Consider the following 24,711-nt stretch of genomic DNA (forward strand, 5'->3'; position numbering starts at 1 on the left):
GATGTTTAGAAGAGCTGCCTGAAGTCCAGATATGCTTTGAGTAACAACAGGCAGCATTAGGCTATTATGCCTCAGAAAACCTTGGTATCAGATTATCCAATGTGAACTAGAGGAAGCCAACAGCTCAGATGGGAAGAAATTGCAATTATTCAGTCAGTGGTTTTCTGGCAGAAACCTCTGGAAATACTGTGTTAACTATTGGGGTAGATGGCAGTGAAGAGTAGGGATCAAGGATGCTAAATCTACAGAACACAAAAAAACAATGAATCACGTCACCAGTGCCCTTTGAGAAACCATGTTCCACGAATGAGGTAAGTATAAAGATGATCAATCTGAGGGGCAGGTGTTGAGCAAGGGAGTTGAGATGTTGCTTGGGATGCCCATCCCACACTGGAGTGACAAGGTTCGAGTCCTCACTCTGCTTCTGTTTCAGCTTCCTATTAGCATACACAGTAGAAGCCAACAGCTATGGGCCAGGTGTCTGAGCTCTTGCTACTACCCAATGGGAGACCAGCCTTAGTTGCTGGCTGCTGACTTTGACCTGGCCTTGCCCCAATCTCGGCTATTGCTGGGATAAAACAAGCAGATGGGGAGTAAACGAGCAGATGGAAGATCTCTTTTTTTCTTTCTTTACCTTTCCAACAAAATGAAAATCAATAAGCCAAAATTAATTTTTAGGAGCAAGCATGGCGTCATGGCAAACCAATTCTCTACTGTATGGTGCCGGCATCCCATATGGGCACCAATTCAAGATCTGGCTGCTCTGCTTCCGATCTAGCTCCCGTCTGTAGCTTGGGAAAGCAGACTAGAATGACCCAAAGCATTGGGACCCTGCACCCACATGGCAGACCTGGAACACGCTCCTGGCTCCTGGCTTTTGATTGGTTCAGCTCCAGCCATTGCAGCTATTTGGGGAATGAACCAGTGGATGGAAGATTTTTCTTTCTCCTCTTGTCTCCATAAATCTACCTTTCCAATAAAAATAAATATTTAAAAAACAAAACACCAAAAACACAAAACAAACAAAAAAATTCTTAAAAACAAAACCAAAAAATCATCCAGGATTGATTTTACTGATATTGGTGTTCTCATTCTCACAAAGCTATGCTCAAAACTATAACTACTAAAGACAAAATAATAGGACTCAGAAACCTGTATCTCTTTAAAAATCCTTTAGACTGTCAATAAGTGATAATGAAGTTTTGCTTTTTATATTTCTTCCCTCACGTCCATATACAAACACATTGTGGACAGACGCCTACTCGGTGGGTCTTTTACTCTGTTACTGTCCGAATAACAGTGGATTACTCAGTTCTTCTGTGGGTTTCTTATAGAGAGGAAGATCTTCCAACTGCTGGTTCACTCCCTAAGTGGCCACAATGGACAGAACTGAGCCGATCTGAAACCAGGAGCCAGGTCTCTCACCCGGGGGCAGGGTCCCAAGGCTTTGGGCCGTCCTTGAGCGCTTTCCCAGGCCACAAACAGGGAGCTGGATGGGAAGCAGAGCAGCCATGTCACAAACCAGTGCCCATATGGGATCCGGGCGCATGCAAGGCAAGGATTTTAGCCACTAGGCTATCGCGCTATGCCCACTCAGCCCACTATCTTTGTTTGAGAGACAAACAAACAAGAATTTTTGTCTGCTGGTTAACTCCCCAAATGTCTGCAATAAAGGTAAAGCTGGGAGGCAGAAGATACTCCAGATCTCTCCTGTGGGTGGCAGAACTCACCTGCTTATGCTTTCCAGGAGTCCCCTAAGCAGGAAGCTGGAATGGGGAGGAAGAGCCAGCTATCGACCCCAAGTATGGCCATGTGGATAGGACATCTTCAGCTGGGTCTTAACTGCTACCCCTGGGGGCAGCCCAATGACCTAAGCTCTCCCCACAGAACAGTAAGAAATACTGAGAATAGGTGATAACAGCGCTGCTCTTGAAAGTACAGAAAGTTGAAGACAGTTGAACAGTTTAACAGACACTAAAGAAAGAATATTTTTCAAAATTTCCCAATTCTCTTCTAGGATATAAAAAGTCAAGCCTTAAAACAAAAACAAAACCTGAAGAGAATGCCCACTTTGCTTAAACCACACGATACTTCAATCTTAGAAGACAGCCACAACGAAGGTCACACATACTCAGAAAGCTTAAATATCAACTTCGCTACCTGCATATTTTGAGTTCTGCTGACTGCATCATTTTTCATATTTGAATGATTGGATAACAAAGTATAAAGCTTTTCTAGCAGTAAACAGAAGCCTTAACTCACCTCCTCCTGATCCAACATTTGTGTCTTCAGTTTCTCTACCAGTTGGCTCTGCTGGTTAATTTCTTCATCCTAGAATTTTTAAAGTATCGCATTAATAACACATTCACAACTGGCTCTGTTTTCCATTATAAATTTAAGATTAGCAATTTCCTCAAAATATTTAAAAACTACTTTTTCAAATTCAATTCAGCTTTTTTAATCTTAAGAATATGTCGAAATAGAACTATAATTAGTCATTTTACAAGGAAAGCAGGCTTATGTCTAATGAAAGCCACTCATAAAATATTTTATGTGTCAATAACATATTCAAAAGCTATTATTGCAAACAATTGTTACAGAGCCCCTTGAATCCTGCTCATCTGTTAAATAAAACACATTTAGAAAATGGCAGCTTAATTATCTTCTAATCTATTTATTGCTGTTGTCCATGTCAATCTTTCTTATTTGATTTTTCACATTACTGATATAAGCAAAGCATGTAGATATTATTTCCACTATATTCTATTTCCTCTAATCCACTGAGTCACAGGTTCTTCAAATCCTTTTTCAGGAGATCTCTAATAAGGTAGAAATTGTCTTAGCTTAAAAGAGATGTGAACTCATACATACAATTTACACTCAGAAAAATCTAAGTGTGATTTTTTACAATTTTTGTGACAACAATAATTTTTAAAAGGTTAAGAGAAATCAAGAAATATGTTTTTGGAGCATAAGGAACCAAAATATTGAAATCAGAAAACCTGAAAAACAAAAATTCATGACTATACCATGAGTTGTGAGGAACCTTTGTCCCGCCAGGGGCCATCTGGACATTGAGAACATCATTCCCAGGTCAGACACAATTAGCAACTTTGAAGCTGGCCTTCTCTAAATTCACTGAACTTTGAGACCTGCCTGTAGCTGCCTTGGCAAGACCAGACCAAATGATTTCCCAGGCCTATGAGGTACACACCTCGGATGTTCACCACTCCCTCTTCCAAACCCTAACAGACTGAATGCAAATAATACCTACTTTATCATCAAGTTGTTTGTACAGTTTAGCAATTTCTTCTTCACATTTTCGTCTTTCGGCATCAGTGAAGTTTCCAGTAACTCCAATGGTGGCTGCTGGTTTATCGTTGGTAATAGTAACATCCTTTTCTATCACAAAAGCTTCCAAGTTGGCTTTCTCTTTGTCAAACTGTTCATCCACAGGCACTGTCTCCCCTGAAACAAAAATAAGACAGCCAACTGAAACTTCCATGTCAAAACTCAGTTTCAATTTTATTCTTTTTATCTCTGTTTTTTTTTCCCCCCAAATAACTCTACATTCAGTTTTTTCTGCTTGATCAACTATTTTTGATACATTCAATTGCATTTACTGATTGTATTTGTACTTTATAAACTTCAGAATTTTAAAAAACTTTCATTCCTATTAAAATTTTTAATCTTGGTAACACTTTTCTTTTTTCACCGAAATGTTTGTTCATTCTGTTAAAGTTTGCTAAGCTTCCTTCTGACATATATTTTGAATTCTTTGTTGGCTGTTCATATACCTCCATTTATCCAACTGTCATTAACTTTCCTACGTGCCCAGGATCTAACACTTGAACAGCTGCAATTACCTTTAATCTCCCCTGGTATTCATCTAGATCCAGGCACTAACATAGTTAGTCCCTTTCTTGCTTTTCCCCTAAGCCAGACATTTAGTCATGCTGTGATTTCCTTTTGGCCTCTGTGCTCCTATACTTAATTCAGGTAAAAATCAAAATTTCCCACAGAAGAACTCATTCATTTTTATTTGGCAATCCCTAATTGCTTACAAAGTGGAAACGGATATACCTTATTTTCATGTAGATTCATTTGAAAAACCACAGATTTGTAAAATAGCTCCCTGTCTGTACCCAACAAATCTAAGACGGAAAATTCTTGAATGATTACCATTGCGCCACCGGTTGAGCTCATTTTCCAGCCACTGAATAGTATTCCTCAGGGTCTTATTTTTTTCTTTTTCCTTTTCATACTTCTTTTTCCACTGTTCTGCAGTTAATTCTACATTTACACAAACTGTATTCTTAATTGTTTTGGCCCTGAGATATAATTGGAAGAAAAAAAAGGATGTAACTAAAACCATTAATCATCAGTACTTCTATGCAATATGTGTATATATAGTTAAAAGTTAAATTGGCAAATGGTTATTCAGTCTCAAGACTCAACAATAAAAGCTACAAAGTGCATATTTACAACCCATCTAAATCTGAGTCAGTCCCCACAAATTGTGTCCTAAAAAAAAAAGGATCAATAATCCATCAAAGATAAACAGCCTGAGGCAGGCACTGGCAGACATGGCTTGGGATGATCACAAAGCACACCAGAATGCCTGCTTTAAGTCCTGGCCTCCCTTTGTTTTCCAGCGTTTGGTTAAATGGCTCAAGTTTTTAGGTTCCTGCCACCCAAATGGGAAAAGCAGTCTGAGTTTCCAATCCAAGCCTGGGCATAGCCCCAGACCAGTCCTGGTGGGTGTCTGGAGAGACAAAAGATGGGAGGTCTCTGTCTCTCTCTTTGTGTTTCTCATTAAAAAAACAAACAAACAAAAAAGAGTCTATAGTTTACCAATTCATTTGCAAGGCTGAATTAAGAAGTTATTATTGCAGATCAAAAATCAAGCCACTGTGTTTACTTTCCTACACTATTTTATAGATTATTTCGATCTCTAATTTGTGAACAGACTTTGAAAAGGGCTCGGCAAGATAGCATAGTGGTTAAAGTCCTCTCCTTGAACATGCCAGGATCCCATGTGGGTGCCGGTTCATATCTCACTAGCCCCGCTTCCCACGAGCTCCCTGCCTGTGGCCTGGAAAAGCAGCTGAAAATGGCCCAAAGCTTTGGGACCCTAAACCGACATGGGAGACCCAAAGGAAGCTCTGGGCTCCTAGCTTCAGACTGGCTCAGCTCCAGCCACTGCAGCTGCTTGGCCATCAGATAGAAGATCTTCCTCTCCGTCTCTCCTCCTCTCTGTGTATCTGCTATCTGCCTTTCCAATAAAAATAAATAAATCTTTAAAAAAAAAAAGATGCAATTTGTTGAGCTTTTGCTTTATCATCTGATTCTAGTGCTGTTTCTTTCATGTTAAAGCTTCTCACACATTTGACTATCCAATCACTCTAGAAAATGGACCTAGTTTGTATAATCCGTCATTTAAAAAGAAGTGTCTAAATCCACTAACAGTATGCACTGACTGCAACTATCTGACATTAACAAATCAACTAGCAAAAGGCATATCTACATTAAACTTTGCGTTTTGTTAACAAACCTTTGACCAAACAGGAGTGTAGATTTTGTTTCAGACTCATTGTATGACGAAGGAGAGCAGCAAATTACAATAGTGGTTCTACAGTTGCCACCTAATGAATCTTGAAGAATTCTTGTCATTTTACTATCTCGATATGGAACATAAGTCTACACACAAAAACAAATAAAACACCAATAGGTTTCCATATAACAAGAATTTATTATATACACTACTTTAATCATAGTTATTACTATTAATATGGTAACTAGGATATATATACACTAATACAATGAAATAAATTCTCTAAAAGATAACTAATTGACATGTATCAACTGAAATGAAGTGAATCTCTCTTACATTTCACACATAATTCCCCATAGAACAAGGAAGCAGAAGGCATGGATACTCACACTGCCCTCAGCCAGAGCAGAAATGACATTCCCAAGAGCGGAGAGTGACTTGTTGATGTTCTTAGCTTCATCCAGCACGGCACCTTCAGCTCCAGTTTTACTAACCTAAACATTGGTTTTCAAAAGAATGAAGCAAAGTTACATTTTTCTAAAAGATCCATGGGCCATCAATAACCAGCAAAAAGGAACATAAAAAGTTTCATGATGTTATTTGCCAGGCATTTATTCTAGGTACTAGTATTTCTTTAAAAAATAAAATATTTATTGTTATTGGAAAGTCAGATTTATAGACAGGAGACAGAAAGATCCTCATTGGCTGATTCACTCCCCAAGTGGCTGCAAAGGCCACAGCTGATTCGAAGCCCGCAGGTAGGAGTTTCTTCCAGGTCTTTCATGCGGGTGCAGGGTCCCAAAGCTTTGGGCCCTCCTCTACTGTTTTCCCAGGCCACAGGCAAGAAACTGGATAGGAAGTGGAACAGTGGAAAACAAGCCAGTGCTTATATGGAATCCCAGAACACGCAAGGCAAGGACTTTAGCCAATACGGCCCTGGCATTTAAGTACTACTTTTCTAAGAATCTGATCAAATAGATCAAATAGTTAGAGGTACACAACAACAAGATCAGAGACATTTAGTGGTCTTTTTTTTTTTTTTTTTGGTTTTGCTCTTGAAGACAACCAATTTACTAATAAATTTTAGTTCATTAATTTGTTGGCTATGTTAGAAAAGAGGAACCTTCTACATTTTGGTAAAGCATGGTAAAAGCATGATAAAAACTTTCAAATAATTAAATTTTAAGAGCGGTACCATATATTAGAAAAGAGACACTATTTTAACAAATATCCGGAACAAGTTTTAATTAAAAACATAGATCTCAAGTCAAAGGCAGCACTTAGTGGTTGAACCAAATATTGCCAACAGAAGTAATTAGGAGTTGGTAATTCTGTTTATGTAATCATAAAGCATAGACATCAAATTATAACTGCCAGATAAATCTAATTAAAAACTTTTATATATTACATGTAAACCTTAATTCAAGGTAACCTTATGAGTCCAAATATTCTTATCAGAATATATGAAGATTTTACCTTTTCACTACCAGCTAAATCAACCAGATAAAGTTTTCCACTCAGCTTCTGTTCCGTTTGTGTGTTCTCTTGTTTCACGTTAATAAGAAATATACTGTGACTCCTAGAGCTATGTTCATTCATATCTGCAATGAAATGACACAAGAAATATAATAAGGCTTCTTCCCTACTAGTCACTTCCCTAAAGAATTTTTCTGTAAAATTCTTAATTGTAAATAAGGATAGCCAGTTATTTTAGTGTCTTTTAAGAATATAAAGCCATTTTATTATATCTTAACAAATGCTAAATACTTACTTGTAACTGCTACATGTCTGTTAGATTTTCCTTCATCTATAGTATCCATAACTTCATCTGGACTACATACAAAACGCTCTGTGCACCCCTAGGAAATAATTTTTCAAAAAGCATGTCAGTATCCTTTAAAAATTATATTACAGGGCTTTGCTAATAGTCATCATTATTTTGTAAGTACCTTTACATAAGGGACTCGGTTTTTGTCTTCATGAACTGAAAGGTTGGTCTTTGAAACTGAAAAAGAAAAATAACAATAGCAAATCCTTCTAAAATTTAACATTTGTTATGAAACTGAACTGACAGCTTCCCCAAGCAGTCAAATAATAGTAAGTCAACAGGAAAAACAAACAAAAAAACCCAACACCACTATTAAAGCAAGACCTTGTAATCATCTTAGTAGTTTTAAACAGAAACCAATGAATGCACAATAGAGTTTTAGATCCCCTTCACCTTCAGCCGCCTATATTCTATAAACAAAAACATTAAGCTTGAGTGGTTCCAAGGTTTGCCTGAAAAATGTATCTAACAGACAAATGATGTAAGTTAGATCTTCAGGGGGAAGCAAAAGCTCAGTGTCTGGGTTCTCCAACTCCTTCTTCATACAATAACTACTTCTTACCAAGCAGTTATAAATACGCACCTTAGACAAATTATGTATCAATAAGTATGCAATTTTTAAAAATTTAATATCTATGAAGTTTAACTCAGTTCTACCTAAGCTACTAGAAAGAATCTCATACCTATTACTTAAAAAAGGAAGTAGCAAGCACTGTCTAAAATAATAAAAAAAAACATGAATTTAACTTACCATCTAATAGGTCCCTTATCTTATCCAAATATATTTCAAAATATGAAACCTAAATGGCAAATAAAAAAGTAAAAAAGATCAATTAGTTAAAATAACAAAACACCTTATTCACGCATCACTAAATATTTATGACATTTGAATGCCAGGTACTGTCTAAGCAGGACAGAGCTAGTGACCAATCAACCACAGCTCACATTTCACACACTCTAGTTGGAGGATATAATTGGCTAACCTGCTTAAATAACTAAAATTAAAAGTAGGTCTGTTACACAGCTTCTCTAAAATCAATCAGACTAATTCAGTGTAGGAAGAATCTTCTAGATCTGGGGTAAAACAAACGGCTACATTTTACTGGGAAAAAGAGTCTGTTAAAGACAAGAGAGACTTAGCCAACTACTAGTAGCTGAGTAAGAACCCAGGTCTACTAACACTAATATCTTTCAACTACGCATGTCCATAACTATAATTTTAGGAGCAAAACTGAGACACAGCAGGTAAAGCTGCTGCTTGGGATGCCAACATCTGTTTCAGGGGTGCCAGCTTAAGTCCTGGTAACTCTTACCTTAATATGAAATTCCAAATTTTCGTCCATGGAGTAAATATAATTAAAAATATCTTGCACTATTCTTGGAATAATTCCCATGCCTTCTGGATCATGAAGTTTACCCTGAATAAAAAAATAAAATTTTAAATTTTAAACAAATTTTAAAATATGAAGTAAAAATAAACCATTTCTACTGGCTACTTAGTCATCAGTAGAAGATGGGAACTGTTATTTTTCATGGAAACAGCTCTACGAATATCTAAAGGAACCAATTCAACCATTATTTACATAATACAATATACGCCAACCACTGGGGCTTCCAAGTGCTGCTAATTATTCAATTAATTACTACATTTGGATTAACCAGGCATGTAAAAGGAGCAATAAGTTTCCAGAGTTCCAGTTTTTCTCCCTATAAATTTTCTTTGTTCCTTTTACTTCAAATAAAACTCAGGCAAATGCTAGGAGTGTCTTTACTCTCTGTGAACAGAGTAATAGGAGCCACATCAAAATAAGCATCAACTTTACAAACACCACCCAAACCCCTGATAGAGCAGAATCTCTGCAGCAGTGGAAGATCGCAGGCTGTTTTCTACAAGCAAACCGAACAGCAGCTCCCCATCCATTATTAACTGATCATCGTAATAACATTCTTTTAGCAAAGTGTGGCTGGCATTCAAGGGGAGAGAACTCAAGAAGAAAAAAATGTATTACTCTGTATAGAATCAATCACAGACATGCATTCAAACTTTCCCATAAGAGGAATTTATCATTTCATTTAATTCTAAAATATCCACATTTGTGGTCAACAACATAAAGCAACATATGCTCTCAAATACATTCTTTGCATTCAAACTTAAGATTCAGATTCCAAAAACGAAGTTACTTCTATATTATTTATATGACAAAAAACAACACCAAATACAAACACTAAGCATGAGCATTTGTATAAGCATAATAAATCTAGTGCTGGTGTCACGGTGCACACACAATGTCAGAATCCTCTGAGCATGAGTCCAGGTCTGCTCTGTTTGGGACCCAGCTCCCTGCTAAAGCCCCTGGGAAAGCAGCAGAAGATGGCCCAGGTGCTGGGGCCCCTGCCTTGGCCTGGCCCAGCCCTAACTGTTATAGGCATTTAGAGAACGACCAAGTTTTTGTAGGATGTCTCTATCTCCCTTTTTCAATCTAACTCTGCCTTTTAAATTAGTAGTCTTCAAAAAAAAAAAAAAGCACACAGAAGTTTGGTTTGTAAAATGTTACCTCCATTGTGTGCGTCTTCCCAGACGATGTTTGTCCATATGCAAATATTGTTCCATTGTATCCCTCAAGCACATCTATAAAACAAATAGACATTTGATACTACAGGGAATTTTCCCCTAAGTAACAATTTCATATGAAATACCCTAAGAATTTTTTTTTAAAGATTTATTTTTATTATTTTTATTGGATGAAATAACCTAAGAATTTAATAAAATTTCCCTATAGGGAAATGTCACAATTACCATCAGCAACTTAAAAAAGAATCTTCCTGCCCTCCTCCATTCCCCACACACACACAACCCTGTTCCTAATTCATACCAACTTAAATCTGAGTAAAATATCTGTGGACAGATTCACATTTTTTTTAATATTAAAATGAAACAGTTTGTCAAAATTTAGTACATAAAGGAAATACAGAATGTATTTTTAGCAGTAATTTTAGTGATGACCCATCTAAGCAATCACTTTCTGTCGGGCTCAGATTACTTTCTGTGGTTAATTTAGAAGCAAATTAAATCCCAAGGTTTATAATCAACCATCTCTTATCAAGGACATCTCAAATGTCATTATATTTATACTTCAAAGCTTTATGGGACATAAAAGTAAAAAATCTTTTGCCAATTTAACACACAGACATGACTGGCTAGACTTCACAAACCTGTACTACTTTCCTCTTAACCCCACCCATAAAATATATTAACATGTTCAATCTTATTTCAAATCATTCAGAAAGTTTTGGCAGGCTAAACTTTCCTGACTTATTGTTCCAAGATTTGCCATTAGGTATATATTTTAAAAGATGCCTTAAAAAAAGAAAAAAAAAAAAAAGACAGTAACCAAACAGGGTGACATTTTATTTCCACTTTTAGGGGATTTGCTTTGCTTTTTGTTTTTAGGTTACAAAAATCAAAATAAAGAGTTGCAACACACTCTAGAGTAGAAAGTAAAGCAGAGAGAAAACTAGCTCCTATTTTTATTATTTATAAAAGAAAAAAAAAGAGAGAATACAACATGGCCACAATTAACTAGATACCGTATTTCCTAGAGAAACAGTTACTTATCAGAAAAAGACATTAATACTTAACTTCCCTGGGAATATTTTAAGAAGAAAAGCACAAATCACATCTACAATGATGGCCAAGTTCTTCCACTAATTCAAAAGAAATCATCTGGGAAAATAAAGCAATAGACCAGGCCTCATGTGATGGCTCAATGGCTAAATATTTGGCTTGCAAGCATCAGCATCCTATATGGGTGCAGGTTCTTGTCCAAGTTGCTCTACTTCCCATCCAGATCCCTGCCTGTAGCGTGGGAAAGTAGTCCAGGACGCCTCAAAGACTTGGGACCTTACACTCAACGTGGGAGACCCGGAAGACATTCTTGGCTCCTGGCTTCAGATCAGCTCAGATCTAGCCATTGTGGCCATTTGGGGAGTGAGCCAGAAGATGGAAGATCTCTCTCTCCTTCTCTCCATAAATCTGATCTGCCTTTCCAATAAAAATATATATATAAAAAAAGTATTAGACCTATTTCCTTCATTTACCATAATTTGTGCCATATTCTCTGCTTCAGATTATTTAATCAGTCACAGAAAATAAAAGCATAGAAAAAGCAAATTTTTGTTAGCTTTTTCAAACAAGATTTATTTATTTTCATTTGAATTGTAGATTTTGCAGAGAAGAGAGATGGAAAGAAGTATTCCATCTGCTGGTTCACAACAGCCAGAGCTGAGCTAATCTAAAGCCAGAGAACAAGAGCCAGGAGCTTCTTCCAAGTCTTCCACATGGGTGCAGGGGCCCAAGGACTTGGGCTATTCTCTGCCGCCTTCCCAAGCCATAAGCAGGGAGCTGGATTAGAAGTGAAGAGAGCCAAGACTAGAACTGGTGACCATACGGGATGCTGGTGCTGCAGGCCAAGGATCAGCCTGCCAACAAGCTGGCTCTTTGTTTTTTTTTAAAAAGGCCCATTCACACTGAGACCCAATTGTCCGGCTACTACAATAGGTATATTGAGTAAATATTTGTTAAAAGTTCTCAAAGTATATTTGCGCTATATAAAATTATATACAGAGGCTCATATGTGACACTTCAAGGCTAACTTTAGAACCTTAATATTTACAGAGATTATGGAATAGTCAACATTCAAAGGTTACTGAACACCCACTAAGACAGAGGCTCAGCTCTGTGTACAGGAAACAGAACTAGGAAAGGTGATTTCTAGTTAAACTATCCATCCTTACAGCAGTAACATTTTTATCCATTAGGAACATGGTCATCTTCTGGTATCATGAGGGGATTGGTTTCAGAAGCCCTCAGGATATCAAACTCCTTGGATACACGGATTCTCTATTCAGAAGTATTGACACACTCTAGATAAAATCTCTCATACATTTCTCGGAGATTGGGGGGGACAGTGCCAGCATCCCATATGGGTGCCAGTTCCAGTCCTGGCTGTTCCACTTCTGATCCAACTCCCTGCTAATGACCTGGAAAAGTAGCGCAGGATGGCTCCCACATGGATACCCACATGGAATACCCAGTGAAGCTCCTGGCATTGTATTGGCTCAGCTCTAGCCGGTAAGGCCATTTAGAGAATGAATCAGCAGCCAGATCTCTCTCTCTCTCTCTGCCTTTCCACTCTTTGTAAATCTGCCTTTCAAATAAAAATAATTTTAACTGAACATAATGTATTGCTCAGGGAATAATGACAAGGAGAAAAACAATCTCTGGCTTAAAGTTACTTCCTGCTCCCAGAAGCAAACACTAACTTTAAACGTCAGTGGCCTTTGTTCTATTGCATTCCATGGTTAATATTAAAAGAACAGGGCAAATAAAATTAAAATAAAACTACCTGTTGAGTACTGAAGCATTTTTGGAGTACTTTCACTGTACATATTTACAGATGCAGAACCCTAGATACAGAGGACCAACTATAATCACTTCCCCCCATCTCCATATGGTTTTCTGTGGTGATTTTATCTCTACATTATAAAAAATTTGAAAGTACATGGGTTGGTACCATGGCACAGTAGGTTATGTCTCCTGGCCAATCCGGTTTGCTGCCGATGGCCTGGAAAAGCAATGAAGAATGGCCCAAGTCCTTGGGATCCTACATCCACATAGCAGGTAAAAGTTTCTGGCTCCTGGATTCAGAATGGCTCAGTTCTGGCAGCTGTGGCCATTTGGAAAGTGAATCAGCAGCTGGAAGATTCTCTGCCTCTACTTTTCAAATAAATCTTTAAAAACTTCTAATGTACAGAAAAACTGAACTGTAAGTGATCACGCTCATCAACACCAAGGTTCTACCACTAACTTTTTAATCATTTTATTATACTTTCACCTAAACACTTCACCATGCACACAGTATCATTAACTGAAACTAAATGTGACATTTTTCCTGAGAAAAAAGTTACATAATTAAATGCAAGTCTCTTAAGCAGGTACTCTTTCATCTTCATTGTTGCTGTTTTGATGGTGGAAATGATAAATCCTACTCTGTGCGGCCTTTTAAGATTAGCTAGGTTTTGCTGCTCCCTTTAGCAAACAGCCCACACAAACCTGGGAACAAGTTCCATCCTCTATGTTTCTGCATTTACTCACAACACTTAGCACCGTAGCTGGAGATCACGACTGTCTCTAAGTCTCAGCACGGAGCCTTGCACTCTCGGTCCCCAGCGCTCATTCCATGGTCACAGCCAGCACTAACACAGAACTGTCCTAAACCTCCTTCCCCTGTTAATACACACTTTAGTCGTTCCTGTGAGACGAGCCAACTATAAGCTTTCAAATTTTATAAACAAAATACACAAATGAAAGAAACCCCCCAAAAACAGCTGGTGAGCGCGTCATCTTTTAATAGTCATTTAATCTCTCTGAACTTGAGTGTCTCATCAGTAAAGTGTACATTTACGGAAAGACTACAGAGAAGAAGTTGTCACATAAAATTTTTGCTAATACCTGAGAACTTTCAAAGTCCCAGGCTCCTGGCTATTGCAAGCATCTGGGTGGTGACCCAGTAAATGGTCTTAGTCCCTCTGCCTTTCAAATAAACTAGCGAGGAGGAAGGGCGTGAGGAGCAGGGGAATGTGCAGGTACCAAATGCCTTTCCTATTATTAATGTATTCAATCATCACAGAATGCCAGGTATGATCATGAGTCTCACCTTACAAACTAGGACACTGAGGCATCTAGAGCTTCACACCTAGTAAGGTGGAGCTGTAACAAACCCCAAAGCCCTGACTACAGAGACACACTCTTAAGCACTGTACGTAAGACAAAGATACCACAAGCAAGTTGGAATTGGTGCCAAAAATATTCGAGGAGCAGTCATTTTGGGGTAACAAATAAGGCCACTAACTGTGACACCCACACCCCTTTCCAGAGTGTCTACTTCAAGTTCTAGCGACACCATCTCCGATCCAGCTTTTTGCTAACCTACACCCTGGGAGACAACAAATGACGGCTCTTGTATTGACATCTCTGCCTCACCTGTGGGAAACCCAGGTGGAATTCCAATCTACTGGTTTGGCTTAGCTCAGCATTGGCTATCACAGATAGTCAGGGCAGGCATGAACTAGCAGATAAACATTAAGCTGTCTGCCTCTGCATTGCAGATACAAAGAAAATAAAGAAAACATTGGGGTCTGGCACGGTAGCCTAGCAGCTAAAGTCCTTGCCTTGTATGCGCCGAGACCCCATATAGGCATCAGTTTGTGTCCTACCAGCCCTGCTTCCCATCCAACTCCCTGCTTGTGGCCTGGGAAGGCAATCAAGAATGGCCCAAAGCCTTGGGACCCTGCACCCACATGGGAGACCTGGAAGAAGCTCCTGGCTCCTGGCTTCAGATTGACTCAGCTTTGGCTGTTGTGGCCATTTGGGGAGAGAACCAGTGAACAAAAGATCCTCCTCTTTGTATATCTGACTTTCCAATAAAAAAATAAATCTCTTCAAAAAATGCTAAATTAGATAGTGAAATTTTAAAATTTTTTGAAGTACATCCTTAGTTTTTCCCTCACATGCATTTTTCATAAACTTTGTGAAGATCTCTATTTGCATGGATTTCAGTTTGTTTTGCAGCAAAATAAACCTTTAATTCTACTTTCCATAACTAAAGTTCTCTCAGATTCTAAAGGAACAGAAGACCTAAAATAAATACATGGCAGCTTGCATCTGGAAAAATCAAAGGCAGATACAGGGAAAGACAACGCAGGTCAGGAAGCCACGCAGACAACCAACAGAACCTACCAGGGCATGGTAGGATGGCTGGTATGCGAAGGCACTGAAAAAATGACAAAACTAATTCAGTGCAAACAAACTTACGGAAATCACTCACACAGAGTTCAAAACAACACAAGTAGGGAACCTTGCTTGAAAGAAACAATTCGATCTAATGAATCTACAAAAAGGGGACAGCAATAGCCCTATACGTAAACTAGAGCAACCTCAGCTGACTGCTAAGAGTCCAGAAAACACTATTTGCTTTCTAGCAGTGTGTACATCAAATCCAATGTCAGAGTCTCTAAGCATGGACTCTTGTCTAATCTGTTGACTAACAACTGTCCCTATTCAACAATGTATTTCAAAGGTCACCTATTCTCATACCTAGCACCAACCCACAATGCCATCTCTCTCTTTAAATCTATGTCTGGGGCCCAGCGTGCTAGCCTAGTAGCTAAATTCATCACCTTGAACACACTGGGATCCCATATGGGCGCTGGTTCTAATCCCAGCTGCTATGCTTCCCATCCAGCTCCCTACCTGTGATCTGGGAAGGCAGTCACGGTTTGCCACTATAATCACTCTCTCAATTATATCCTCAATTCTCCAGCCCTTCTCTTTCTTGTATGCACCTAACAAGACTCCAAATGGATCGATTCAATTCTGACAGCTAACCTCAAGTGGGTCCTTAATGCTGCCTGACACCACTGCTAAGTTACCCTAATTCATCATTTTACATATTTTTCCCATTATTTCCTTCCTGCTTCTGACCCAGCGATGACTATCCCTCCTGTATCACAGACAGCATGTAATCAACATGAATAGAACATTTGCATTGATCTATCAAACAGAAACTCTCCTATTACTAGGATGTGCTCCTGCTTAACCCTAACTCCTACTTTTATACTAAATTCCAACTCCTCTAATCTACTGACTGCTGCTAGACAGATTTTGCCTCAATCTAAAAAGCATGTTTAAACATCAAGAGTTGTAAAAAAATGGAATAAATCATAAGTAGCTATTTAAATGTTAAAATTCCTTTAATAAAAGAAAACTTTATAGTAACTATGCAGTACCTCCAGATAATTTCTCCAGCTCTAGAGTTATAAGGTTTTAGAAAATATCCCAGTAAGTGAATAGTATTAACTGGAGTGCATCCTTCTCACCTTTAGCAACCTCTATTAAATTCTGAAAGCATTCCTCTACTTACCTTAAGTCTTTAGGGGAACAAATACAATTCTCCTAGGATTACCTAATAGAAATGCATCTTTCAAGAACAAATAAGTAATGTAATTCCTATAACACCCCTAGTAGATCCCACATATAATCAAATAATTGAATTTGGGTAACACTTACTAGTGGTGACCTTTTAATAATTCAAACTGGTTTGCAACTAGTTTAGAAGAATGGGACATTAAGAAAAAAAGGTAATTATTGAGGGAGGAAGATCACTAATGAAATTCTACTTACTATCGAGACAACAGGTTACATATATTTACCTTTAACAATCTTCTTTGCACAGTCATTATATACTTGTTCTTGAGATGTGGTTGATTGGAACACCCGGTCAAACGCATAAGGCTTGGACTGAAAAACAAAAACCAAAGTGTTTCAGTTACATTATTAAACATGAGCCAGTATTTCTAAGTTCCCTAAAATACACTATCAGGTATTAAATCTTCAAAAAGAAAAAGTGTATTGATTACCATCACTTCATGTGACTGATTCTTTTGAGAGCATGGAACTTTGGGGGTCACCATGTACAAGTCCAGCAGGATAAATTGCACAAAAACAAGAAAATCTAGTGTATTCTGCTATATTCCCAGGGCCGACAATAGCAATTACAATGAACACTGCTGCAACAGCCACTTAAATATGGCAGATTGCATTCTTTTTTAAAATGAATATCCGCTGTGTTAGTCACTGAGATTCTATAAGGCGTCTTCAAACACTCATGAAATATGTGCATTATGAAAACACAATGCAATGATTTCAATTTTTTCTCGGTTAAAAAAGTGTCATTGAATTTCATTTTCCATTAGGTTCCCTGAGATTTTCCAATACTAACGTCTTTTTCACAATAAGAGACTAGCATCCTGAAAAGCATAAAAGTTGCTAATGGTAAAATGAATTTCAAATTCAGGCCTCTTTCTGCTAGTCCACTGAATTTTTCAGGTGATTCTGTCAAGTTTTCCTTCTTCATTTCATAAATATTACAGATGTAAAACACCATGCTAGAATGACAAATTCACTGTTTATGTTTGTGAAGCTAAGTAAAAGTGGAGTCAAAATTAGACAGTTAAGTGACAGACACATGCAAATGAGTATGACCAAACAGCTCTGCCAAGTCTGAGAGACAGAATCTAGGGGAGAAGAGAACAGTATCAGGAAACACTCTTGCAGAGGGATGCTTGGGGAAAATTTAAAACGTGAGTAAACAGCATTCAGTCTCTGTCACGCCCTTCAGTATTAAATAGGAGGAGGGAGATTTTGCATGGAAAAACAGGCGTTAGAAAAAAGATGCCTGAAAATTATGAGGCAGAAAGGAGTTTGCAGTATTCAGGAAATCAAAGGAAATTAAATTTCAAAAAAAGTAAGGATTAAATGCAAATATCAACACAGTAAAAAAGACAGTACTTTATTTTGAAAACAGTTTTTACCTCACAGACTCCCTAAAAGGATCCTGGGACAACCTTTAGACAAGTATTTATACAGTGTGAGAAGAAACCAGAGGCAAAAAACAGAAAAAATCAGAATAGTTTCCATGGAAGCCAAAAGAATTTTTAAGGAGGTCAGAACACAACTGAAAAGTATCCAATGACAAAGGTCAGACTGCAACCGCCTGACAAAAGACTGGGAGGTAACCAAGCAGAAAAGAAAATCTGGCTGTGAGTCTAAAGCTTCCTAAAAAAAAAAAAAAAAAAAAAAAAGTAGGCAAGACCTGAGTAAATTTAAATGCAGGCGAGGACAATCTAATAATCGGACATCAAGGGGAAGCATCTGAAGAAACCAAGAGGCAAGTGGTGTCTAAGTATTTCTAAGCTTCTGTCTACTTTTTTAGTTTCTTCTAAAGGAAAGGAAGTCTATTATTACACCAATCCTGTCTTCCTAGGGTCCCGGTGTGGAGGGCATGGTCCCCCAGGATGGCGTATTACAGATGCTGTTGCATTAGGTCATCAGCGCTGAGCAGTTCTCCTGAGATCCCCCAGAGTTTGTTCTCTCCAGAGGCTGGTTACACACAGAGCTAAGTCTGTACACTCCCCCCCTTCTTCTCTGCTTCCTGCATCCAGGCGTAACCGGCTCGCTCGTGTAGTTGCTATCCACTGGGAGGTGATGCTGCCAAGAGGGAACCTCAGGAAGCCTGCACTCTGCAGTCTGGACTCTAACCCCACAGAACTGTGAACCAAATCAACTTCTCCACAAACAACTTACAGTGACAGAAAACCAATACATGCCTTATATCAAACAAACACAAACTGGGGGTGGAAGAAAAACCTTAACACTATAGAGTACTTCCTAGCTCTGGGATGAAGACAAATTTTTCAGAATCTCTAGTTACCCTCCCCAAAGCTTGGAATAACGGTTAAGTATGAAGCAAATATTCACAATCCCCCAAATTCCCTTTCCCCTGCTGCCTCCCACTGTTGGTCTAGTCTCCCGGGAACCAGTGGTCATAACACCCAGCTCTGGATAGTATGAAGCCTGTGGGGAGGTCACTGAGAATGGGGTTGTTTTTCCAATGGAAGGGGCTATCTCAGCTGAAACTGCCCCTTCTGCTCCTGCAGTGACTATGGAGAGCTGCTGCGTTAATCCTGCAAACATGGTGATGAAAAGTCAACAGCTTCTTCTGCTAAGGACCACAGGGTAACAGAATCAGGGTTTTTTTGTTACATGAGAAAAGTAACTTCTTATTCAAGGTTCTTACTTGTTTTCCCTTTGCAGTCGAAAGCATTTTTGATGAATATACTAAGATGACCCCACTTTACCATCAATTTAATTTGTCATCAATGTCAGATCATTCTTTAGCTATGATATACATACAAGTATTCTTTGTTAAGAGACTATGAGACATTAAGATTCAAGTGTGGCTAAAAAGGATTACGTTTCATTGGTTATTCAGGGCCCATACATGGTGAAAAATTCTGAAAGCAAACACATGAAAATAACCATCACCATCCAGAGATAAACCAAGCTAATAACAGCTTTCCCATGCAAAGAGAAAGCAATTTCCTTCTTTATCCATCCTGCAAACATTTCTTTAGTTACTGTATGATAGCAGACACTATAGATGAACAATGCAATTTAAGAATACTGAAAACTATAGGGCTTGACAAGTAAATACAGGACAAGGCTGGGTAGTGTTGACTAAGGTCAGAAGCTATAATATAGCAGGATGTAATATAGCTCATCAGGTACTGTTAACTGACTGCAATCAGGCGGTCTCTAGGCTTAAAGACCTCACAACCTGGTAAAGAAGCCAAGCAATGGCAACTAGCCTGAATATACACTGAATAACGGGCATGCAGAAAATATCAAAGTAGAAGTTAAACAACGGGCAATTCTAATTATGCCTACAAGAAACAATTTAGTCAATAGAAAATAGTAAGGGAACCAATGCAAAGCGTCCAAAATAAGCAAAAATCTTACTAATGAAAAACACATAGAAATAATAATAACACTACTGAGTATTGCCACATCTTAATTTTTACACGAATTTAAAAATATTGCCTTACAAAGACATGTGCCTGAAATAATGGGCAATAGCCACCTCAAAAGTAGCTGTTTACTCTAGCAACACCTCATGGCAAATATAGCAATCACCACACCCTTACTAAAACAAAATGACAATATGACAATGATTAAAAGATAACACAAACAAAATAAGCTGGAAATGAGTGACTATTTTTACAGGTTACAACACTGCTTGAAAAAGACTGTAAAAATAAAAACTCAGTATCTGGGTGTCTTGGTTTTAAAAACCTTGTTCTTAGCCTGGAAGTGCACATTATGTCTAACTATCTGCATCTTCAAAAACACTCAGTTTCCAACTTCAATTTTACAAACTCCAAATTGCATGCATTCACATCCCACTTGGGTTTCAAGGGAACAGACCAAGCAGGAGTGAAGTTCATCTGAACTGCAGCCATGCCTAAGATTTATCAAGCAAAGTGATAGCATCTGAGTTTGCACAGAGCAGGCTCAACACCAAATTTGGATATGAAGGACACCCTGTCAGCAAGGACACATCTTTGTCTAAACTCTAAATAGTGATCTTTTCACAAGACTGTATCTTGTCAGAATTTTTGTTCCTTAAGTGCTGATTGTGGACTAGTTCTTTACAACTGTAAAATTATAGATGATAACTCCAAGGCAAAATCCTTATCGACTCGACATGAGAAATCATGTTTTGCTTTGGGCAAGCAACTGAGCAAGATGATCTAATTGGCTTTATTTCCTTCCAATATCAATGAACCACAGGAGCCTGTTTTTAGTTCCAGCAGTCCCACTACAGTATGCCATATAAGGATTAAAGATTAGCAGTGATACTGAAAAGTCAAATGTGCAAGTATACTACTTTTATGATGCATATATACATAAATAACTGATTTTTACAATTTCTAGTAAGCTCATATGAACTACATGAGTTGGTTCCCTCATCTTCTCTGCCTTGTGAATACCAGGTTTTCTAACTTAAAATAAATATGTGAGCTATATTTGTACTCAGGATATTCATTTGATTCATTTCAAGGGATATTTTTAGCACTTACCAAACACTTCAATCACAAATAAGTTAAAAGCTATACAACACGGAGAGAAAAAAGTATGAAAGACTTAACAGGGAAAAGTTTGAACAAAGTATCAAGAACTGAAATTGGAAGAAAAGCAAAAGTCTTTGAGCACTGATAATGCTTGTAATTCAGTAACAGCATAAGCTAAAATACTTTAAAACCAGAAGACTGTACAAAATGTTCTGAAATCATGTTTAAGATCATTAGTTTTAAAAGCTGCACTGCAGTAATCAGAATCCAATAAGAGAACAAAACAAACCAAAAGATGATTTTCTAATTTCACTCCTCCTAACTGCCTCTTTTGAATTCCCAAACAACCATTTAAAATTAATTCATTTACCAGACTTCCATGTCACTAACCTGGCTATATACGTAACTAACTAGTTTCTGAAAATCATGAACTAGACATTTTCCCTTATATTTTTTAAGACTGTCACTTAGTAGTAATGTATTTGTGCTTATAAAGCACCAGACTAAACTCTTACCAATTTACCTAAAGGTTCACAAAGCTTTGATTGCTGAAAAATCAATCACCTATCCATTATTTCTACTATCTTGTAAATGTGCTCTCAATAGTACTAGAGAAAATTCTGAAGCAAAAACAAAACTTACACATTTAACTTTTCCAAAGGAAACAACCTAAAATAAATGCATGGGTCCCGTGGTAATTGCTCCATTTTCTTTTAGCTCTCTTCATATTTTATGTCATATTTGGGGCACAACAAAAGGTTCCCTTCCCATTCAACCTTAATCCAGTTTATGAATCCTAAATTTTGGCAGTCCAACACAAAGAACCATAGTGAAACAAGAGATTTGTGTAAAGACACACAAAAATCTGGAGAAATGAGAGGCTTAATATAGCGTGGGGGGGTGATTTGTCGGGTCAGTCACCGGTGAGGTTGAGTAAACCACAAGGAACGAACGGCCTCAAGTTCTGTCAACTAATGCAGGCCTTGCAAGCTTCTCCCGATCCCCTGCAAAACACAACAGGCTGCAGGAAAACGAGCACCCGCTTAACTTCTCCACCTCGCATGATGTCATTCATAGCGAGCGAGTTTCCAGGGAACTACCAGAAAACCGGCCCAACCTCTTCACGTCGGAGCACTCAGAAGCTGTCGGTGACCTCACAACTTTTCCCAGCCGCACATTCACCTTGTAAAAGCGAACTCTGCAAAATCTGCATGGGTAAACCCTAAGGGGGCACAGTTCTGCCTGCAGGTCCACAATCTATTTTTTTTATAAGCTTTTTTTCCCCCTTCACCATACTTGGATATATCAAGTTAACGCTGTATGCGTTGTTTTCCTAGTCGGTTAGAATGAGATTCTGGATCTTTCTGAGCATGTTATTTGACCCAATTCAACTCAGCTACCTCTTGTAGCTTCTCGGGAAAGCTCCAACATCCAGGTTTTCTGTCTCTGTAAACGACTTAAGGTAAGGACTGGTCTCGTAGCCCATCACTTTGTGGCTCAACTTTGGGGAACTCTAGGAGCTGTGGTGAAACGTACATTTAGTAATTAGTCCCCAAAGCCAGGAGCATCCAAGCATCGAATTCAGCATAGGCAAGCTCAGGTGCTCCGGGGCCCCAGGTCCGAGTAAGGTAGGGGTATCCCGGGCTGGGATAGGGCGATTTCCTGCACCCGGCTTAGTGGGCGACCCTGGCACTCCAGTCTCCCTGGGCCCCGGGGATTGGAATTCACCCAGTGCACCCCGGCAGGCTGGGGACCCCCCCGCCCCAGCCCTGCTTTCTCACTCCGTCTGCACCCCGCCACTTCCCCACCCAGCCAGACATTGGAGCAGCTGGGGTCCCTCACTCACCGCGATCACGACCGTGTCGTCGCCCTGAAACTTGGCGACGTACTTGTCGCCGCGGTTCACCTCAGCCTCGTTGAGCGGTCTGAAGCGACACATTACTTTGATGTTGCACTCGGCTGGGTCCGCCATGTTCGTGGAAGCCGGGGCCCGAGGCCGGGGGCCACTCCCCGCAGCTCAGTCTCGGCAACCAAAAAAAAAAAAAAAAAAAAGTCGGGAGCGCGGGGCGGGCGCCGCCGCGGAGCGCCTGGGGTCCCGAGAGCCGTGAGAGTCGGCGGTCACGGGGGCGGCGGCCGGAGAAGCGGGGGCTCCGAGCACCGGCAGCCGTCGCCCTGAGGTTCACTTCCGACCCGTCATGGCAGCCATGGCGGCAGCCGGGGACAGCGTCCGCGGCTCCTCAAGAACGGTCTCCCTCGCCGGCCTGCGCAGACGTCGGGGTGCTGGAAGAACTCCGGAATGTGGACCCCACCTGCTTCCTCAGAAAGACCAGCCCGGGCCCACCCGTCTTTCCACTAGTTTGCCCGCTGACCGGTTCGCCGGCTGCGGCCCGATCACCTCCAGAGGCCGCAAATGGGCAACTGGGCGGCGCGGAACGGCGACTGCGCAGGCGCGGTGGGCCTCCGCGGCCCAGCCGGCCAATCAGCGCGCGCGCTGGGGGCCGGGGCCGCGCCGTCAGCCGGCGGGGTCGCGGATTCAAGTTTGACTGGAAAGCTTCGCTAAAGGGCTGTGTGACGCCGGGCGGCGGCTCCGGACCGGCAGCGCTAACCACCGTCCTACTGCTATAGCTTGTTTTCAATGAAATACCCAGTTCTTCTTAAGGAAGCGTTTCCTTTCACTTTTGTTCTGAGGAGGACAATGAAAAGTTCCCTGGCAGTCCTCCTTCAGAACACGTTGCTCTGAAAAAAGATTTGAAAAAAGGGTGGGACTTGGCTCTCTGGTTGAAGTCGTTGTGCCTTACCCCTTCTCCTCAGTGAGTTGAGCAGACACAAATGGGAGGAAAAGGCCATTTCCCGTGAGGAGGAGGAAGGTAGCTGAAGAAACTCGATCGTAGGGCCTGTCATCAAAACGTGAGGAATTAGGAAGGACGGATGCGAGATGTTAAAATGTGTTATGGACGTTGACCACCAGAGACTCAATATCCAAGTGTGTAAAGAGAGAACTTTTATTTATAGACTCGGTAGCCATGTGTGGAAAAGAAGACCCAGTAGGGTCTAAGGGTCTGAAGAAGCCTAAGGGAACTAATGGAACTGGTGGAAGGAAAACCAAGGCCAAAGACGATCTGGAAGATGAGACCATTGTAATGGGTCCTCACGTGGAGGTATCTCTGAAGAAATGTCTCTTCTGGCCCTCAGAAGGAATATGGCCGTAACAATTAGCAACTCTTCTTCTGCACCCTCGTTTTCGTTGTTGAGATGAAAAATTAGTCTGCAAAAATCTCCGTTGCTTATTAAGTCAGCCTAAGAAAAGAATGTATGGTTCGGGGCCTGGCACGACTGCGTAGTGGCTAAATCTTAACTTTACATCCGCCAGATCCCATATGGGCTCCGGTTGGTATCCCAGCTACTGCACTTTCCATCCAGCTCAGCTGCTCCACTTGCCATCCAGCTCCCTGCTTGTGTCTGGAAAAGCAGTGAGGAAGGCCAAAGCCTTGGGGCATTGCACCTGCGTGGGATACCAGGAAGAAAACCCTGGCTCCTGGCTTCAGATCAGCTCAGTTACAACAGTTACAGCCACTTGGGTTGTGAACCAGTGGATAGAAGATCTTAGTCTCTCTGTATCTCTGTATCTCCTTCTCTCAGATATCTTCCTTTCTGGCTGTAAAGTAAATCTTAAGAAAAAGAAAAGAAGGATGCATGGTTCAGTAGTTTCACACTCATTGATCCACTACACTGAGAGAGAACTCACACCACAGGAACCTGGGAGCATCCCAGCCAAGGTAAGCTGGAGATATCACAGGCT

The 24,711-nt window shown here is 39.9% G+C and overlaps 1 protein-coding gene across 1 annotated transcript in view; it reads right to left on the reverse strand.

Annotated features, from left to right (window-relative positions):
- KIF5B (kinesin family member 5B) overlaps positions 1 to 23,289 on the reverse strand; it is a 38,587-nt gene extending 15,298 nt beyond the window's left edge. Inside the window, exons 1-13 of the mRNA XM_040988085.1 lie at positions 22,759 to 23,289; positions 16,653 to 16,740; positions 9,938 to 10,011; positions 8,696 to 8,800; positions 8,134 to 8,182; positions 7,504 to 7,559; positions 7,326 to 7,413; positions 7,031 to 7,155; positions 5,944 to 6,048; positions 5,555 to 5,700; positions 4,183 to 4,331; positions 3,275 to 3,468; positions 2,263 to 2,331 (exon numbers count right to left, since the gene is read on the reverse strand). Of these exons, the coding sequence (XP_040844019.1) occupies positions 2,263 to 2,331; positions 3,275 to 3,468; positions 4,183 to 4,331; positions 5,555 to 5,700; positions 5,944 to 6,048; positions 7,031 to 7,155; positions 7,326 to 7,413; positions 7,504 to 7,559; positions 8,134 to 8,182; positions 8,696 to 8,800; positions 9,938 to 10,011; positions 16,653 to 16,740; positions 22,759 to 22,884 (1,374 nt within the window). The 5' untranslated portion in view covers positions 22,885 to 23,289. The remainder of the gene's footprint in view (positions 1 to 2,262; positions 2,332 to 3,274; positions 3,469 to 4,182; positions 4,332 to 5,554; positions 5,701 to 5,943; positions 6,049 to 7,030; positions 7,156 to 7,325; positions 7,414 to 7,503; positions 7,560 to 8,133; positions 8,183 to 8,695; positions 8,801 to 9,937; positions 10,012 to 16,652; positions 16,741 to 22,758) is intronic.
- Between the last annotated feature and the right edge of the window lie 1,422 nt (positions 23,290 to 24,711).

This window comes from Ochotona curzoniae, unplaced genomic scaffold, assembly GCF_017591425.1.
Source record: "Ochotona curzoniae isolate NIBS_2020 unplaced genomic scaffold, NIBS_Ocur_1.0 contig_4797, whole genome shotgun sequence".
NCBI classification, from domain to species: domain Eukaryota; kingdom Metazoa; phylum Chordata; class Mammalia; order Lagomorpha; family Ochotonidae; genus Ochotona; species Ochotona curzoniae.